The 21,130-nt window shown below is 46.7% G+C and overlaps 1 protein-coding gene across 5 annotated transcripts in view; it reads left to right on the forward strand.

Annotated features, from left to right (window-relative positions):
* Positions 1 to 21,130, forward strand: part of MIDEAS (mitotic deacetylase associated SANT domain protein) — a 201,317-nt gene that overhangs the window by 161,143 nt on the left and 19,044 nt on the right. For all 5 annotated transcript variants that reach the window (XM_033953218.1, XM_033953214.1, XM_033953216.1 and 2 more), the window contains exons 6-7: positions 11,819 to 11,961; positions 14,366 to 14,469. In XM_033953218.1, the coding sequence (XP_033809109.1) occupies positions 11,819 to 11,961; positions 14,366 to 14,469 (247 nt within the window). The remainder of the gene's footprint in view (positions 1 to 11,818; positions 11,962 to 14,365; positions 14,470 to 21,130) is intronic.

Raw genomic sequence — 21,130 nt, forward strand, 5'->3', positions numbered from 1 at the left:
TTTTCACTATAAGTTTTCCAGTTCAAAGTTTACATACCATTAGTTCTTTTTTTTTTTTAATTTCTTTATTCATTTTAAAGCCATAAGTAAGTGCACAATATAATACAATCATATAACTCTATAAAAGCACTTAAATACAATTACAATTATAATCTATGACAAAAAGATATATTGTTCCCCCCCATAATTATATCTAAAAACTACACTCAAATTGAGAAATTGAAAAATACATTCCAACCCACCCTCCCACCCACCATGAACATGTACCAATCATTCTTTGCAAAATTTTGTCAATGGCTCCCAAATCTTCAGAAACTTCTTATAAAGTCCCTGATGAATGGCCATATTACGTTCCATCTTAAAAACGTGACAGAGAGACTCCCACCAAAAGGAATAGTTCAGTCTATCCCAGTTTTTTCAATTCCTTAGAATAAGCTGTATGGCAACCCCTGTCATAATAAAGAGAAGTTTATTATTGTGAGATGATATTAGGCTTTTAGCTCTCATCATAGTGCCAAATAGCACAGTGTAATATTGTTTGTTGCCCCATTTTGAATCAATGAAGGCCTTCAGTCTTTTCTGATAGCTATGATTGAGGCCCTTTATTTTGTCATGTGGTATAGCTCAGTGGCGTAGTAAGGAATTTGGGGAGCGGTGGTGTCTGCATCTCTCCTCTTCCCCTCTCCCCTGGTGATTGGAGGGGGTATCTGAGAAGCACTTTACCCTTTAGTCTTCAAATCTCTGGCAGCGAACAAGCTGTCCTATGCGTCATGGCAGCCTCATCCCTCCCTCTGATATCACTTCCTTTTCATGAGACCAGGAAATGACATCAGAAAGAAGGCTCAGCTGGCGCAAGCAGCAGGTAGGACAGCCTGCTTGCTGCCAGTGAAAATTTGAAGAGGTATGGGGCGGGAGACAGCGACAGGGAAGAGCACATCGGGGGCTGCCAACTTCCCTGCTATGCCACTGGCAAAGCGCTCCATTGTTCGTGGCAAAAATCCTCCAGCTCCTGTACATTTGTTCATTTTCTAGCATGAACTACATGTTTGAGTTCTCCCTAAAGTGGCTCAATGATGAAGTCAGGAGACTGTGATGGCCACTTCAGAATCTTCACTTTTTTTTCTGTTGCAGCCAGGGTCAATTGGCCTTATTTTTCAGATCACTATCATGTTGGAAAGTCCAAGTTCACCCCGTGTGCAGCTTCCTAGCTGATGGAGGAGAATTTGCATTCAATATTTTCTGATAAGATGCTGCACGCATACTGCCATCATTACTGACTAAATTCCCTGTGCCGCTGCATGGTAGGGATGGGGTACTTCTCTTCTTAGTCTTCTCCCCAAACATAGCACTTATGTTTGTAACTATAAGGTTCAAATTTGATCTTATCACTCCAAATTATTTTGTCGCAGAAGTTTTGAGGCTTCTGTAGGTACTGTTTTATGCATTATACGCAGGCTGCTTTGTGGCATTGGTGCAACAATGCTTTTTTTATCCCAGGACAAGCAGGCAGGTATTCTCACTAGTGGGTGATGTCATCAGACAGAGCCCCGGTACGGACGTCTCACAAGCACGTGTTGCTTGTAGAAACTTAAAGTTTCTAGATGCCCGCACCGCGCATGCGCCGGTGCCTTCCTACCCGGAGATCCGGGCGTGTCTCCTCAGTTCTTTCTTTTCCGCGGAGCTGAGAAGTTCAACTTCATCATGCGCTAGCTGAATTCAGTTAAATTTGCCTTCCTTGTCCGCGTTTTCGCCTTTCTTTTAATTACAGTTAACAGTTCTTTTATTTTCGTAAAAAAAAAAAAAAAAAAAGAAGATTATTTCCTCCGGCGGGTCGAACGGGCCGGCCACGTGGCTCAGGCCCACTGGCTTCGACCTCGCGGCGGAGATTTTCCGGCCTATGTCCCGGCCAACCACCGGGTTTAAAAAGTGCAGCAAGTGCCAACGCGCGATTTCACTCACGGACCCTCACTGGCGCTGTTTGCAGTGTTTGGGCCCTGACCACATCCCGAAATCGTGCGGGCCTTGCTCTACCCTTACGGCACGCTCATTCAAGCGGCGTTGCCTATTGTGGGAATCGATGTTCAAGATGGACGCAGCTAAGGACCCCACAGCCTCCACTTCATCTGATACCTCCCCGGTTCGGGCGAAACCGGCATCGACCACCCCTGCATCGAGTGTGGTGAAACCGGCATCGCTCGCCCCGACACCATCCACGAGCTCGACGTCGGTGCCTGCCCCGGTCTCCTCGGTTCAGGTACCTCTTCCTTCCACAGTGCCACCAATGGTCATCAAAGTGCCGAAAGCTGCTAAGCAGAAGCACTCGACCTCGAAGGAGCGCGATGTCCGTGCAGGAGGACCCCCTTTCGGTGCGGATCCCTCCCTATCGGCTTCGCTACGGTCCGTGCTGGAAGCTCAATTCGTTGAGCTCATGCAGACCATCGGACCCGGGCTCATCGCTGCCATACAGGGTGACCTCCCGGTACCGACCCAAAGGGGCGGTCCGCCCCCTCCCCCTCCCCCACACCGTTCGACCTCGACAACCGACGAGGACGAACGGGGGAGGGCGGCGATGCCCACGCGGCAAACCTCGCTTACCGATATGCCGCCATTAGAACCCATTACGCCTCCGCGCCAACATGGGACCAGACCCCCGCTCGATACTCGAAGCCCTGGGCATAGTCAGGAAGAGTTCTTCCGCACTCCTTACCAGACTTGGGTAGCATCGCAAGAACCCGCATCGCAAACCCAGTTGCGATCCACCGCTTCCAGCCCTATCCACTTGGGGGCCTCGGGAGACCATGCGATGCACAGACGATCCCGATCCCCGTCCCGCCACCGAGACGGGCACCGATCGAGACACTCATCCTGGCACTCCTCACGCCATTCGGAGGTGTCACCGCAGAAAAAACTGCAACGTAGGGGATACTCCTCAACAGAGGTGTCCCCTCCGAGGGGCCCGGAGTACGAGGAGACACCGGTACCCGATTCTCCTTGTCACTCCCCGATGTCCACAGACCTGGAGGCCTCATCCTCCTCCAGCCCGTCCCACAGACCGACGCTGGCGGAACAATTGTCCTTCTCATCATTCCTCCGACAAATGGCGGATGATCTGGATGTGACCCTTGACACGGGCTCCAGATACTCCAAAGAGTATCTGGACACCATTCATGCAGTGCTTCGAAACGCCGTATTCCATACCGGCGATCCCCAGCAAACTCGATGCTCGATACCGCATCGTGCACCATAAAGGGTTCGAGGGCCCCCAACTCTCCCACCAATCCCTATTGGTCGAGTCCTCCCTCAAACGCTCTCATCCCTCCCAGGTCTACGCTTCTGTACCGCCGGGCCGAGAGGGAAGAACGATGGACAAATTTGGTAGAAAATTCTACCAAAACTCCATGATGGCGTCACGGGTGCTAAACTACAACTTCTTTTTCTCTTCCTATCTGGAGTTCTTCTTGCCGGTACTCCGCAAGTTCACTCCGTTCATAGACAACCAAGCTCGATTCGAGTTCGAGGAAGTGGTAGCCTCCCTCTCCCAATTACGACTCCAGCTGATGCAATCCTCCTTCGATGCATTCGAACTCTCGGCACGCGCCGCCGCAAGCGCGGTAGCTATGCGTCGCCTGGCATGGCTCCGTACTATCGATATGGATCCCAACCTACAGGACAGACTCGCCAACGTACCATGTGCTGGAGCCGACCTGTTCGATGAGTCTATCGAAACTGTTACCAAGAAGCTGTCGGATCATGAAAAATCCTTTCAATCCATCCTACGGCCCAAACCCAAACCTCAACAGTCTCGACCTTCCAGGCCACCCCTGATTTACCAGCGGCGTTACATGCCCAGACAAACGCCCGCGGCGAGACAGCCTGCGAAGAGACAACCCCCCCAGAAGTCTCAGCAAAAAGTCCAGCCACCCGCTGTACCTAAGGCTCCCCAGCCCTTTTGACGCCCCTCCCGGGAGCATAACCTCGGCCTCTCCCATAGGGGGCCGCCTCCATCTTTTTTACCACAGATGGGAGGCCATAACCACGGACCTATGGGTCCTCTCCATCATAAGAGAAGGATACTCCCTTCAATTCCACCGGGTCCCCCCGGACCACCCTTCAAGAGAGTATCCTTCAAGCTCGACGCAGACCGCCCTTCTTCTTCAGGAAGTCCAAAACTTACTTCAGCTTCGGGCGGTCGAGACGGTCCCGTCAGACCAATTGAACCGAGGGTTTTACTCCCGGTACTTCCTCGTCCCGAAGAAAACGGGCGACCTGCGACCCATTTTAGACCTTCGGGCCCTCAACAAGTTCCTGGTCAAAGAGAAGTTTCGCATGTTGACTTTGGCTTCTCTATACCCCCTCCTCGAGCAGAACGACTGGTTATGCTCCCTGGATCTCAAAGAGGCCTACACTCACATCCCCATTCACCCGGCCTCCCGAAAGTTCCTCAGATTTCGGGTGGGAAATCTGCACCTACAGTATCGAGTGCTACCATTCGGCCTATCTTCGTCCCCCAGAGTCTTCACAAAGTGCCTGGTGGTAGTGGCCGCAGCACTCAGGGACAGGGGTCTACAGGTCTTTCCATACCTCGACGACTGGCTCATCAAGGCCCCGTCAGCCCCAGAGGTCACTTCGGCGGCCTTGGCTACAACCTACTTCCTCCAGAATTTGGGTTTCGAGATCAACTTCTCCAAGTCCCATCTACAACCCACCCAGTCCCTCCCCTTCATCGGAGCGGTCCTGGACACCACCCGACTCCGAGCATTCCTGCCCCGGCAACGCATGGAGTCCCTTCTTCATCTCTGCCAGTCGGTGATCACTCACCAAACCATACCGGCGAGACAACTGATGGTGCTCCTGGGCCATATGGCCTCCACAGTACACGTGACACCCTTTGCCAGACTCCACCTCAGGATCCCCCAGTGGACCCTGGCATCACAGTGGAATCAGACATCCGATCCACTATCCAAACGCATCGTAGTCACACCTGCTCTTCGGCAGTCTCTACTTTGGTGGATGACCTCTTCGAATCTATCCAGAGGTTTGCTGATGCACTCTCCCCCCCATCAGAAAGTTCTCACAACCGACTCGTCGAATTACGCATGGGGGGCCCACCTGGAGGGTCTCCGCACCCAAGGATTCTGGACCAGTGCGGAAAGACTACACCAAATCAATCTATTGGAACTCAGAGCCATCTTCAATGCGCTCCAAGCTTTCCAACATCTACTTCACGACACGGTAATCCTCATTCGCACAGACAATCAGGCTGCCATGTATTACATCAACAAGCAAGGGGGCACGGGCTCGTCCCTCCTTTGCCAGGAAGCTCTACGAGTCTGGGACTGGGCGGTGCGCCACAACGCCTTACTCAGAGCAGTATACATCCAGGGGGAGAACAACGTCCTAGCAGACAAACTAAGCCGTCTGCTACAACCGCACGAATGGACTCTCCATTCCAACCCCCTTCACCAAATCTTCACGCAATGGGGGACGCCTCAGATAGACCTCTTTGCGGCTCCCCACAACGCCAAACTGCCTCAGTTTTGCTCCAGGATCTACACTCCTCATCGCCTCGAGGCAGATGCTTTTCTACTGAACTGGGGGAAACGATTTCTATATGCGTTCCCACCATTCCCGCTGATCCAGAAGACTCTGGTCAAGCTGAAACTCGAACGGGCCACCATGATTCTAATAGCCCCTCGGTGGCCCAGACAACCTTGGTTCTCCCTCCTACTTCAACTCAGCAGCAGGGAACCAGTACCACTTCCAGTGTTTCCTTCACTACTTACTCAACATCAAGGATCACTACTTCATCCCAACCTGCAGTCTCTCCACCTGACAGCTTGGTTCCTCTCAACGTAACCCCTCACCAATTCTCACAAGAAGTGAGGGAAGTCTTGGAAGCTTCCAGGAAGCCCGCCACTCGTCAATGCTACTCCCAGAAATGGACCAGATTCTCCTCATGGTGCGTTTCTAAGTCAAAGGAACCTCAGCGAGCTTCATTATCCTCCGTGCTGGACTATCTCCTGCACCTATCTCAATCTGGGCTCAAGTCCACATCCATACGAGTCCACCTGAGCGCTATTGCGGCGTTCCACCAACCTCTACAAGGGAAACCCCTCTCGGCCCATCCGGTGGTCGCCAGATTTATGAAAGGACTCTTCCATGTTAACCCTCCTCTCAAACCACCCCCAGTGGTTTGGGACCTCAATGTAGTCCTTTCCCACCTCATGAAGCCCCCGTTTGAACCACTCAACAGGGCCCCTCTGAAGTATCTCACCTGGAAAGTTCTTTTCCTTGTAGCCCTTACGTCCGCTCGCAGAGTCAGCGAACTCCAGGCATTGATGGCGGACCCACCATTCACAGTATTCCACCATGACAAGGTGGTCCTCCGCACTCACCCGAAATTCCTGCCTAAGGTGGTCTCCGAATTTCATCTCAACCAATCCATTGTACTTCCAGTATTCTTCCCTAAGCCTCATTCTCACCACGGAGAATCGGCCCTTCACACTCTAGACTGTAAACGTGCCTTGGCTTTCTACCTGGATCGCACCAAGCCACACAGAACCACTCCTCAACTTTTTGTCTCCTTCGACCCTAACAAGTTGGGAAGACCCGTATCAAAGCGCACCATCTCTAACTGGATGGCGGCTTGTATCTCTTTCTGCTATGCCCAGGCTGGATTATCACTCCCTTGTAAGGTCACAGCCCATAAGGTCAGAGCAATGGCAGCCTCAGTAGCATTCCTCAGATCAACACCAATCGAGGAAATTTGCAAGGCTGCCACCTGGTCCTCGGTTCACACATTCACCTCACATTATTGTCTGGATACCCTCTCCAGACGGGATGGACAGTTTGGCCAAACAGTATTGAAAAATTTATTCTCTTAAGTCGCCAACTCCCCCTCCATCCCACTGAGGTTAGCTTGGAGGTCACCCACTAGTGAGAATACCTGCCTGCTTGTCCTGGGATAAAGCAATGTTACTTACCGTAACAGTTGTTATCCAGGGACAGCAGGCAGCTATTCTCACGTCCCACCCACCTCCCCTGGGTTGGCTTCTCAGGCTAGCTACCTGAACTGAGGAGACACGCCCGGATCTCCGGGTAGGAAGGCACCGGCGCATGTGCGGTGCGGGCATCTAGAAACTTTAAGTTTCTACAAGCAACACGTGCTTGTGAGACGTCCGTACCGGGGCTCTGTCTGATGACATCACCCACTAGTGAGAATAGCTGCCTGCTGTCCCTGGATAACAACTGTTACGGTAAGTAACATTGCTTTCTGGCAACTCTTAATCATGCAGCCCATATTTGTTCAAGTATCTCCTTATTGTGCATGCTGAAACAGCCTTACCACTTGGTTTCAGAGAAGCCTGTATTTCATTAGAAGTTGCCTGTGGACTTTTCTTTGCATCCTTGCAAAGTTTCCTGGCAGTTGTGTCTGAAATCTTTCTGACTGGCATGGTATTAACAACAGAACCCATAATTTTCCATTTCTTGATTGGATTTTTAACAGTACTGCAGTTTTAAATCTTTGGATATCTTTTATATCCTTTTCCTGATATATAAAGTTGAACTACTTTTGCTCACAGATTCTTTGCCAGTTCTTTTGTTTTCCCTATTCATCAGTAACCAGCAAAGTCAGTGCATCCCTGGATGAAATGCGCAAGTTTTGGACAGTAATTACAGCCAGACAAGGCACAAGTGATGGATACTTTGCCCTTCATTGTCATCTCAATCTGTGGATGTCAACTTGCCCACACATTCAAGGGGCAATCTGTGTGAATTCAGTTTATTATTAATATTGCTAAAGGACATATTCAATTATGTGATGATAAATAGCTTCACTGGACCAGTATTCCTAAATTAAATAAGGGTGTTTTGCAGGATCGCTCATATTTTCCACAAATTGTACATGTCTTAGGTTGGAGTGAGCTTTGACTGCAACTCCAGTAGTTGGGACCTGGGCGGGTTTCTACATTCTTATGTCCCAGAATTATCAAAGAAGAAAAGACAATTTAATCATGAATTTATAAGACATGTGACTATTGGACAGACTGGATGGCCTGCTGTCATTTACTAAGTTAGTATGTAAATTCTGCCAGGTGTGTGTAAACTATGAGCACAACTGTATTCTATCTGCCCATTTAGCCAGGTAAATGATGATTAGAAATTGCCTGAGAGAGAGAGGTCTAATATTTAAAAGTATGAATTCAACTAAGTGTGTTAGAAGGATTTATGTGGGGTAATCACAGTCGTCGAGTTAATTATCAAAATCTTAAAAGAAATGGGCTGGTGGCCTGAAAGTTAACTGAGGGAAGGTATAAGGTTGAAGATTTACCTCAGGGTACCTTCTGTTTAACAATTTTCCCTTCTTGCATTCTCTCCCTGAAATGTGAGGTATCTTACAGTTAATGCTGCTTCTTGAGATGAAAGGTGATGGCTCTTCCTTTCACCTGAACAGGGAATATTTTAACGCTCTATTGCTTAGCAGCTTATGCCAGACCCAGGCTGTACTAAGTATTTCATTGACAGCATCTGAAAGCCACGCCTGGAAAGCTATGCAGAAGGGAATGACTGATAAAGCTCACGGTAAAAGCAGATATAGGCTTTGACCCTGAGTTGAGGGACTGCAAGCTTCACCTCTGCAGAGTGCTAATTTTCATGCTAGAGGCCTGGACTGACTGACTGACTGTGAGTGAAGGGAAATTGCAGAGTGCTTTGTATCCTCTGCCTTATGAATATAATCTGTTGTGCCCAGAAGTCCTAGGCTTTATTTTCCTTTGCTTCTTTCCATACCCCAGATTTTCCAGCTAGGCTTAGATAGCTGATACCTCGCCGGTGAGCATTTGGGAATACTGTGTGCTTTTTCACAATTATTTGAAATTCCACAGCATGACTGCTACTACTTATTTGATTTGATTTGGTTTGATTTCTTATATACCGTGAGGTTCAAAGCGGTTTACAATGAAGATAGTTTAAAGATACATTAAAATAAATATAAATGGTACTTTGGATTTCCCTAGCTGTCCCGAAGGCTCACAATCTAGCTAATATCCTATATAATAAAACGCTAGCCGCGCATGCGCACTGAGACCTGCGTGATCTGTAATCCCTGATCTGTAGGTCCGTGGCCAGATTGCATATGCGGCGGCTAGACAAAGCGGGAGAAACAGACTCGAGCGCTGTGGCGTCGCAGCAAAGTGCTGCACAGGTACTGGAGGGGGAGAGACATATCGCTTCTGCACATACCAGTACAAACCTCCCTCCAGCGTTGGCAGTCACAGCACGTTAAACAGGCTGCTTCGCGACTTTCTCATGCAGTTGAGACCCTCTGCCACGTCACTAATGATGTCATCAATGACGCGACATAGAGACTCAACGGCAGAAGAAAGCCGCGAACCAGCCTGTTTAGCGTGCTGTGGCTGCCAACGCTGGAGGGAGGTTTGTTATTAAAGTCATCTCGCCGGGAGGGTCGCACAGTCAGCGGGGGTTGGGCTGGGAGGGGAGAGAACCGTCTGCCTCGGGTGCTTCAGGCAGCAGCAGCGTTTACAATTCACTGCTGTTGCGGCTTCAGGCCTTCCTCTCTGGCCGGTCCTGCCTACTTCCTGTTTTCATGAACACAGGACCCGCCAGAGAGAAATACCTGAAGCCAGCAACAGCAATGAATTGTGAATGCTGCTATTGTCCGATGAAGTAGTTGAAGGAGGAAAGTGAGCAGAGCGGAAGAGAATGGCTTGGAGGGAAGAACAGATGGCAGGGCATGGAGGGAAGGAGGAAGGTATGCCAGACCAAGGGAAAAGGAAAGAGGAGATGGAGAGAGGCCATATGAGACAGAGAGAGAGGGGGGCGGACACTGGATGGAAAGAGAAGAGAGGGCAGTGAATGGAAGGGGCAATATAGAGGGTGAACAGTATTCTAGCACCCATTAATGTAACGGGCTTAATGACTTGTCACTTATATAGCACTGAAAGGCGTACACAGTGCTGTACATTTTGACATTTTATAGATGGTCCCTGCTTGGAAGAGCTTACAATCTAACTTGACATGACATAGAGGGTAGGGGGTGCAGAATCCAAGGTGAGAGGAGTTAGGAGTCGAAAGCACTCTCAGAGGTGGACTTTTTCACGAGCCTTGAACACTGCCAGAGACGGAGCCTGCCATAGGGATTCGGGCAGCTTGTTCCAAGCATATGGTGCAGCAAGGCAGAAGGGATGGAATCTGGAGTTGGCAGTTGAAGAGAAGGGTACAGATAAGAGGGACTTATGAGCATGTCACTGTAATGTGGGTTCCGCACTCCCCAGTGTAACATGAACTTATTGATCACAAAACCACAAACACCACCACCACTTCATAACATAACATTGTGTTTCTTAAACCGTGTAACCGTAAGTTCAACGCGGTTTACAAAAGATTATAAACAATATCATGAAGAACAAGAAGAGTTATTTGGCCAAGTATTTTGAGAAAAGATAGGTTTTCAACTGAGTTCTAAAATGTTTATAAGAACAAGCTGTAAGCAATAACAATCAAAATTCTTTATCGTGGGAAGCTGCTTGAAATCCTAAAGTATGATCAAGAAATTTCTTGCTTTTTCAACCCTGTACAAATGGAAAAGTGAACAGGGCATGAGATTTTCTACTATGTTCATCCGATGCTATAGAAAATCTATTGGCCATATAGAATGGAGCAGTGCCATATATAACCTTATAATAGAGACAGTTCAACTTAAACAAGACACGAGCCTCCATCGGGAGCCAGTGCAACTCGCAATAGAACAACGTCACATGGTCATACTTCTTCAAACCGTAGATCAATCTGACTGCCGTATTCTGAATCAATATGAGTCTGGCCATGTCTTTCTTAATACTTGTCAGGTAGACAATGTTGCAATAATCGAGAAAACTCAGCAACAGAGATTGAACCAGAAAACTCAAAATACAGTTTAATGGTGCGTAGTTTCCATAGAGTATAATAACCTTTATGTACCACAGCATCTATCTGTTTTTTTCATAGATGCTGATCCAGAGCGACTCCCAATATTTTAATTGTTGGATAGATTGTATACAATGTTGAGTTTATACTAATTGAGAGTTCATGAGAAATTTTTGTGCGGTGACACAACAAAAAAACTCTTATCAGGATTGAGTTTGAGTTAAAATTTCTGCATCCAAGAATTCATTAATTTCAATACAGACTCAATCTTATGAATAATATGGGACAAAACTGTGCTACAGGGTATAATAATCGTAATATCGTCAGCATAGCTGAACAGTCCTATACCCAGGTTACTCAAGCAAGAACCCAAAGAGAAAGATACACATTGAATAATGTAGGTGAAAGTGGGGAGTCCTGAGGGATGCCGCACGGATTTTTCCAAATAGAAGAAAGCTGATTATTAAACCTAACCTGGTAAAGTCTAGATTCCAGAAACCCTTTAAACCACAGCAGACCATTGCCTTGTAAACCTAAGGCATCCAGACAGGCCAATAATTCGGTATGGTCTACTAAGTTGAAGGCACTACTCAAATCAAACTGAAGAACCAATGCACTGCTACCCTTACTCAGTAAGCTATTTAGATGGTCTAATAGTGTAGCTAATTCATATAGCACTACTAGACATACTGTATGCAGTATTGTACACAAACATGTAAGAGTCAGTCCTTGCATGACAGAGCTTATTCAATGTAGAATGATAAGGAATTATTGAAAGAAGCTGAGCTCCTAAGTTAGGCTTCTACATTTTGTGCCCTGTTTCAATCTAACTGATACATGTGGGTGGGGGACTTGCCACTGACTTTCTAAACCATGTTTTTTGCTGCGGCAGGCGGATCAATGTGGGCTCACGGTTCCAGGCTGATATCCCAGAGCTGCGAGAGAGGTGTCTGGCGAATCTGGACAATTATAAAGCAGATCTAGTTTGGCGGCCATGGGGAGACCTGGAAACCAACAAGGCAACACAGGACAAAGGTATAAAATTGGAAGGACCAGCACTAGGGGTGCACCAGGGCATGCCAGTAATATTCTCGGAGAAGAGAGGTCAGGAAGGGCCATATGTAATTGTGCCATTTATCTAGAACTTGACCAAAGGGCCGCCGCATGAGTGGACTGCTGGGCATGATGGACCACTGGTCTGACCCAGCAGCGACAATTCTTATGTTATTAACCCTGAAGGCTGCAGACCTTGGAGAATAGACTTGCTTTTAAAAAATTTTCAATGCCAGCTGTGACTGTTAAAAATGTCCAGATACTCGGCGCTTCTGTTTTGTTAGTGGCCAGCACTGAATATGCAGATAAAGCAGTCAACACTGGAACTTATTTGAACAGAGAACGGGTGCTTAGCCTTTTTGCTGTTCTAAAGTATCCATATAGCAGACTGAATAGCCAGGTAGGTTCTGGGATTGCCTTGGCTCATGGCTATGCTCAACCCCTGCACCATCTGGATAGCGCTGAGGCAGTCTGTCTGCTTATTCAGAAGTATTAATTGAATAGTGCTTCTGATCATTCCAATCAGCTGCACTTAACCAGCTAGCACAGAACTGGTCTCTGTTTGTAAATATTGCAAACATCACAGTGATGATCAAGAGCCAGGTACAGAGGATCCCTTTGGAATCCAGCAGTCATGAGCCCTATGTTCAGGCGGCCACTAGGTGTCACCCTTACACATGGACTGGGATTCCCTTCTGGAAGCTGTGATAGATGCCTCTTTACAATTTCTAACCCCTATTCTATAAGATATGTTATAACATGTTATATAACACATGTATATTTCTATTTCGGTTGAAAATGAGATGAAGGGTGGGTGGTTGGGTGGGGGTTATTTACACTACTAGAGTTTTAAGTGTTAAATATTATAGTGCTATATTGGAATTACTTGTATAATGTATTTTTTGTGCACTTGTTCAATTTTGAAAATGAATAAAGATTTAAAAAATAACAAACAAAAAGCAATTTCTAACCCCTGATGACCTGACCTGGGAATTGACCTAGTGTCCTCTGCTTGGTGGTATGCTGCATTACCGTTGAGGCAATAGGCTAGCCCAATGAACTTTGTTATAATAGAGTAATAGATGAAATAAAAACATAAGAATAGCCTTACTGGGTCAGACCAATGGTCCATCAAGCCCAGTAGCCCGTTCTCACGGTGGCCAATCCATGTCACTACCGTGTTTCCCCGAAAATAAGCCATGGCAGGTTAGGGCAGGGTAGGGTAGGTCTTAATATAAGCCCTAGCCTACCCCAAAAAATAAGCCCTAGTCCAGGGATTTACCGGCAGTTTCCCTTCCCTCCCTCCATCCCTTATGCAGCAGAACCCTTGAGCAAGCACCCCCACACCCGAGCACCTGCCGTGCAGCCGAACCCTCATCCTTTCCTCTCTCCCATCTAAACCCCGTCAAACATGAGCGAGCCTTCATATACGGTACCTTCCTAAGCAGCATCGGGCCGGCAGCACTCTAAACAGGCTGCTTCGGCCTTGTCCGCCCGTGAATTTACTCTGCTGCGTTACTGATGACATCGGGCTTGATGAGGGCTTGGTCGTAGTCAACGGGGTTCGGCTGGGAGGGAGGGAAGGATGGGGTTCGGCTGCACGGCGGGTGCTCGGGGGGGGGGGAGGTACTCGCTTAAGGGTTCTGCTGGGCAAGGGTCCTGCTGCATGAAGGATGGGAGGAAAGGGAAGCTGGGCAAGGGTCCTGCTGCATAAAGGATGGAAGGGAAGGATAGAAGCTGGGCAAGGGTCCTGCTGCACAAGGGATGGGAGGGAGGGGGAAGAAAGATGCTGCACATGAGGAGGAATTGGTGTGGAGAGGAAGGGAGAGATGATTATGTATGTACCCCGAAAATAAGACCTAGTACGTTTGGGCCTAAAATTAATATAAGATACTGTCTTATTTTCAGGGAAACGCAGTAGTACCTATCCAAAACCCAATGAGGAGCAGTATTCCATGCTATCGATTCAGGGCAAGCAGTGGCTTCCCCCATGTCTTTCTCAATAACAGACTATGGACTTTTCCTCCAGGAACTTGTCCAAACTTTTCTTAAAACCAGCTACGCTGTCTGCTCTTACCACAACCTCTGGGGGAGGGGTATTGATTTAAATTTTGGTTATCTTTGTTTAAGAAGAGGCCGTGCTGGAGAGCTATCAGATAGTATTTTTCCTCCTTTCTAGCAGCATACCCATGATCTTTTGGTGTGGATTAGGGCCACTTCATAGGTTTAGGATATAGTCCCATCGTTGTTTCTACTGCTTTTGACTAAACCTGGTGAATTTCCAAGTAATCTATTCAGAAAATCTAGGATTAGTGCAGCCACAGCATAGAGCATGAAGTATCATTTCCTGTCCACTAAACTGAATTTACTCTTTGCTTGGTGCTAGTGGAGGATTTCCTGACTGCAGCCTGTTCCAGCATTCTCCCGGGAGGTGGCACAAACCAAGAGCTGGCCTTCCACTGCCTGAACGAAGCAAAGGGCAACATCCTGGTGAGTGAACAGAATCTTGGGCCTGAATTATCTGGTGAATTTCGCTGCTACTGAAACTGAGCTTTGATTAGTATCTGGCATTTTTGTGCAGGAGAGAGGTTAAATGGCAGCGTCCTTCTTGACTGCTTTCGGTGTGATTTTTAATTCCCCATTCAAAAGGTTGCAGTTGTGAGCATTCACAGCACACCTCGGTCTGCAGCATCGCCTGCCAGTCTACGCCTCAGCATTTCCAGAGATGGCGGCATGCCACACAGGCCCTTAAAAGCATTTTAAGAATGTTTCTGTGGTGTATACAGGAATGAAAAGTAATTAGCAGCTGCATGACAAGACAGTTATAAAGCTGATGAGCCACTTTTTTGAGGCACAGTAACAAACATTGTCTTACTGGGTCATCAAGCACAATATTCTGTTTCTAACAGTGTTCAAGCTAGGTCATAAGTACCTGAAAAAGTTAAAAAAGAAAAATTAAATTCCGCTTACCCCCAGGAATGAGCAGTGACTTTTCCCCAGGTCTATCTAAATAAATTGTTTATGAACTTTTCTACTAAGCCTTTAAAGTCCGACTGTGCTAACTGCTTGTATGACATCCTCTGGTAGTGAATTCCACTATATGTTTAGTAAAATATTTTGTCTGCTTTGTTTTAAGTGTGCTACTACTATTTGGCACAGTGGTTAGAGCTACAGCCTTAGCACCCTGAGGTTATGGATTCAAATCCCACGTTGCTCCTTTTGACCCTGGGCAAGTCACTTAATCCCCCATTGCCCCAGGTACATTAGATAGAGTGAGAACCCACCAAGAAAAGGAAGGAAAAATGCTTGAGTACCTGAGTGCAAACCACTTAGAATATATGTGGTATATAAATATTAAAAATAAATAGATAAATAATTTCTAGAGCGCTACCAGATGTACACAGCACTGTACAGAGTCACAAAGGAGATAGTCCTTGCTCGAAAGAGCTTATAATCTAAACAGTCTAAGACAGGATGCCAGGGTAGGGGATACAGTTAGGGGGATAGTTAATTTTCTGGATAGGATGGTGAGCAGTGGGGTGTAGGGTTATAAATTGAAGACTGTATCAAAAAGGTAGGTTTCATTCTACTTTTAAACAAGGTAAGGGGCATGACGAACAGACTCAGGTAGTTTATTCTAGCCATATGGGTCAGCTAGATGAAAGGAACAAATACTTAGTAACTTCATGGTGTGTCCACTGTCTTTGTACTTTTTCAAAGAGTAAACAGTCAATGACCTTGGCTGCCTCTTCTCCTTGCTGAACAGCCCCAACCTCTCTAACCTTTCCTCAAAGACTCGATTCATCTCCTTTGTCATTTTCGTTGCTCTTCTCTGTTACTTTTGCAATTCCAATCAAATAAATAAATGTTTGTTTCCAGTTCAAAAGGCTTATGAGTCTTGAACCAGCGGGTTATTCACCTCAAATTGCGAGTTTTATAGAAGGCATTATGTAAATTTTTTCAGATCTGCCTCCTGTATCTCTGGGCTGGGCTGCATCTCCTCAGTTTTACCATCTACACACGATATGAAGGTATCTTGCCTGATCTGCTCTGATTTCAATTTGTTATTTTGGGGGGTTTTATCCTGAATTTGAGGCTTCTCAGTGCTTCAGAGGTTCCTAATTTTACTGGGGCAGCTCTGCCTGGGAGAAGAGACAGACTCTTCTGTCAGAAGTTTGTATCTGGGAAGGCAATCCTTTTATAGGGCACTACCTAGCTAGCCTGCACTAATACTATTGGAAGCCTCGGGTACCATTTTAGTAGCAAGGCTTGCTCCTCATTACCGGAGCTTGAGTGCAGTCTGTAGGCCTCATGTTGGTCCTGAGGGCTCTATCAGGTGCCGGCTTCATTCCCCCAACCCCCTGATGATGTGTATAGAGCTGTGGGTGTCTAGGATTTCAGGTTATGCCTTAGTCTGACTGGAAGTCCGAAGAAACAAGCATTTGGAGTCATTTTACATGCTTGTCTGAGGCAGTAGTCTTCTCCATATTCCAGCTGCTGTTTTAGCTGAAACAAGCACAATTGTTTTCTATGGGAAACTTTGGGAGGGGATGGAAGGGAGCCTTCTAAATGCCTTTTTGGAGGTTTCTGGAGCTGGGATTTGGGTCCCATACCTCCCCCCAAACCCATTTCCTGAATTTTTTTGTGCCTTTATTTAGTTCTCTTCCTGGCCATTTTTTGGCACCAGAATGCTGCTATAGTGGCTATCTTGGATTTCTCAATCTGATTTTAAAAGCTACAATTTGCCTCCAAGACACCTAGATTTAGATTAAAATTGATAGAGATGGAATCCTCAGGTTGTTTTACCCGATTCATGCCAGATTTGATCTGGCTTCTCGGCTAAAGAGTGTCTGTGTTCCATGGGGCATGTGAGGAAGGGAGGGAGCAATGAGCTTAGCCCCCTCTTGTCCCTCTAGAGCAGAGGAGTTATAGATGGTTTATTTGTTCAGACAAAAATTCCTTCCAGTGTCCTTGATTAGCAATTCAACAAAGCGCATATGCGTGGACACCTTTGGTCCCCTGAGGAGACAAGAAAAGTCCCCGCAGATGTCCTTAGGGCATAAGACTGTTCAGGACTTTACCCCTGATTTATTTTTTTTTCCTGATGTTTGAAGCCTATTTGGATTATCAGGGTTGTTCTACACCATCTTGGGTCTCACCAACTGTTGGGCAGGGGGGTTTGCCCCCTCAGAATGCAGTGCCACTTCCAAAGGAATCAGAGGTTCAGTCAGAGAGAGACTAGGAGGACTGGGGATCAGAATCATTGCCTGTACTCTAGCTATCAAAATGAATCTCCAGTTTTGGAGGATTTGGGGGTCTCAGGCTGGGGATACAGTCAGGAGTCTGTGGCAGCCCTGGACCAAGGAGAGGACTCGACAGTGTGCCACCTTTTTAAATCAGTAGCTTTGCTGGAGGTCATCACAGAATCACGGTGGGTTTTAAAGCTGAAGCCCCGCATATCTCTGCTGCTCAGTGTTGTTTTCTTTTCCCCCCAATAAGCATTTATTTAATTTCTTTGAAGTACTATTGTGCTTGTGTTGGGGGGGGGGGGTTTTCCTGCAGTGTTCGATCATGAGCAGCTCTAAGCCTTAAACCACCTTTTTTCCTTCACATCCTGACATTACAATGATGCTAATGGAGCATTGGGAAGCCCCTGAGAACTATGACAAAGTTGTATCCACTAGCTCTGGATTTTCAACAGCTGTGTCTTCGCCTAAGGTGGATTTGCTAGTAGCACAAGTTACCAAGCATACTTCTATGCCTAGCGAAGGAGGAGTGATTTTGAAGGATGTACAAGACTTCAGAGTAGATTTGGGCCTTAAAAGATTGTTTAAGACTTCAGCTTTAGGGCTTAAAATGGCGGTAGTGACTTCCTTTGTTGCAAGCATCTGCAATATTATATTGTATCAGGCTTCAGCAGAGCAAGAGGATGCTAACCCCTAGTTAATAACTTTAGGAGTGGATTATGTTGCAGATGCTCTATATGACCTGTTCAGGGTCATGAGCAAGGTCTCTGCTTATTCCCATCTGCCTCTGGATTAGGCAATAGGCTGGAGATTTTGCTTCCAAGGCTACGTTAAGCAGGCTATCTTTCAAAGGCCAAATACTCTTTGGCAAGGGGTTGGATGATCTTTGGCCATTGTGGTGGATCATCGCCCTAAGTCTTTGCCAGATAGTAGACCTCGTGCCCCTGGTAGGATGGGTCAAGGTAAATTTCATGGTTCTCAACGGGGTCCTCTGTTTAGAAATCATATTACAGCTCTTGACAGAAGTTTGGTGGCTCCAGGCAAGCTCAGCCCTCAGGCTCCCGACCTGCCGCAACTCCCAAGAAATACCAATGAGCCAGGCCAGTCACCAACCTGCCGCAGATAGGAGGATGGATGTTGATTTACTAGGAGGTCTGAGTGAAGATTTGCTTGGACCACTGGATACTGGACATCATTCACGAGGGTAACAGGCTCAAATTCTTTTGTCCTCTGCCCTGGACCTATATGTGGATTCTCTGGTCAGAAGGCCAGAGAAAGCGGTCACGTCTGGGTGACTGTGGAATAGCTCATGGATATTCAAGCTGTAAAACCCGTACTGACCAAGGAATCAGGCTTGGGCAGGTACTCTATGTACTGTATCATACCCAAGAAAAACTCAGATAATTGGAGGCAAATCCTGGATCTGAAGTCAGTCAATGCAGCACTCAAAGGGCCATGATTCTGGATAGAGACAGTGCGTGTGGTCATAGCCTCGGTGGCACCAGGAGAATTCATAGCCTCACTGGATTTGACAGAGTCTTACTTGCATATTTCCATATTTCAGGCTCAAAGGAAGTTCCTGAGGTTCCATGTGCTGGAGAGACATTTCCAGTTCTCAGCACTATCATTCGGTCTGGCAGTTGCACCTCGTACCTTTACCAGGTGGTTGCCGATGCAGTAACACACCTGTGCAAGGCAGAGATCCAGGTGCCTCCATATTTGGACAATTGGCTGATCTGTTCTCCATTCAAGGCTGACGGCGAGAAAGCAGTGGCACAAGTTGCCCAACTCCTGCAGGACCTGGAATGGATTATCAATTTTTAAAAGAGCCACCTGGAACCGACAATCCCTAGAATACTTGGAGATCTGTTTTGACACGGTGGAAGGCTATGTCTTCCTTCTGGAGCCATGCAAATTGAAGCTAAGACATCATATTTTGGAGATCCTGGCAAAACCTGCTCCTACAGCTTGGCATTGCCTTCAGGTGCTGGGGTCGATGGTAATGACCATAGAGGTTGTTTTATTCCTTGGGCAAAAGCTCATCTATGCTCTCTCCAGGATGCGCTATTGTTCCGCTGGTCTTCACAGACAGATTCTCTCCAGATGCCCCTGGTCTGGACAGCGGAGATATGTCAAACTTTGTGTTGGTGGCTCCAGCGAGAGTCATTTTCTAAAGGCTTGCCTCTTCGAATATCCTCTTGGATGATCCTGACATGCCAGTCTTATGGCTCAGGAGGTAATTTTGAGGGTCATCCAGTTCAAGGCTGGTGGTTACCCTCTCAGAGGAAATGGTCCATCAACAAACTGGAGCTGCAAGTCATTTGTCTAGCACTGCAGACTCTGAAGAACACCCTAGAGGGCAAAGCAGTCAGGGTGTTCTCGTACAGTGCCACAGTTGTGGCATACGTCAAGAGGCAGAGAGGCACTAAGAGTGCCCTATTGTTATTTCTATGGGCAGTCGTCCACCTGCAGGCTCTTTCAGCAGCACATGTAGTAGAAGTGGACAATATACAGGCTGACTTTCTCAGCTGGCAGACCCTGGATCCAGCGGAATGGTCATGCCCAGGAAGGCCTTCAACAACAGGCTGGGTGGCCGACATTCAATCTGATGGTATCGGCAGCCAACAAAAAGCCTCTCAGTTCTTAGCCGAAGCTTTCCGCGTTCCTGCTCCGCGCTGAGCCCCTCCTTGTATGGCCACCTCTTCTTGCGGCTCAGTAGTGAACCGGGTAGGAGTGATCTTTCCGCACTCCTGCCCCGTGTTAGCCTCTCCCTGAATGGCCACCTCAAATTTTTGCAGCCCAGCAGTGTACCAGGCAGAAGCAGTATAAAATATTCATGTGCAAAAATTAAGAAATGCCTGATGTATGGGCACTAATTGAAAATAAAAATGGGTATAAAGATATATTTTGATTAATATACTTCAATTAAATGGACAGTCTTCTTTTGGTTGAAAGAATGATTGGTGAGAGTGGTCCTGTGTAGGGACAGTAGAACATAAAATTATTGTACAGACCCATGTAGATGATATGGGTGTCAAAAAAAGAAAGTTAGAATCGTAAAAAAAATGCTGTAATCAGTTTCAGAGTTCAATCCACTGGGTTGAATGATATTCAGCTTTAGGAGACCTCGGAGGTATGTCAGGTCTCACTGTGGGGGTGGGATTTTGGTCACTGAATCAATGAGTCCGATTTTCTCAGATATCGAATCAATTCACCAAAGTGAATCGATTTAATCGGCAAATTGGGCAGCATTAGTAGAGATTGGGCTACAGCAGAGCTTCTAAATGTGCTGTACCTTGTAAATAGTGTGTTGTGGTTTAGTTTTGTTTTTGGTTCACTTATGCACAAGGGTGATTTTTTTTTTCTGGTTCTTATATTTCTGGTATATTCTTCCCCTGATTATGTACTTCAGGTCTCATAATAATAATAATTTTATTTTTTATAGACCGCCAAAGCCAAAGTAGTTCGAGGCGGTTTACAACAAGAAGAGCTGGACAGTCAGCGAAGAAATAACAATGAAATCATTGAATACAATGAAGTTTTAGAACAACAATGGTGTCTTTGAATACATGAGTATTTGTAGGGAGGAAGAGAGAGAGTGAGAGTCATATTGTAGGGACGTCAAGTGCAAGTAAGTAGAGTACAGGGGGGAGGCTTTAAGAGTTTTTGGTTTCAAATCGGTTAAACAGGTTGGTTTTAACTAGTTTTCTGAAGTTAAGGTAGGATGAGGAGTGCTTAATGAGGTTGCCTAGCCAGCCGTTCTGTTGACTTGCTTGGAAAGCAAGAGTTCTGTCAAGGAATCTTTTGTATCGGCAGTTTTTTATTATTGGGTAGCTAAACATTTGTATTATGCGCGTGGGTCTGGTGGGACAGTCCAATTTAAAATGAGCGACCAGGTATAAGGG

This window comes from Geotrypetes seraphini, chromosome 7 (assembly GCF_902459505.1).
Source record: "Geotrypetes seraphini chromosome 7, aGeoSer1.1, whole genome shotgun sequence".
Taxonomy (NCBI): domain Eukaryota; kingdom Metazoa; phylum Chordata; class Amphibia; order Gymnophiona; family Dermophiidae; genus Geotrypetes; species Geotrypetes seraphini.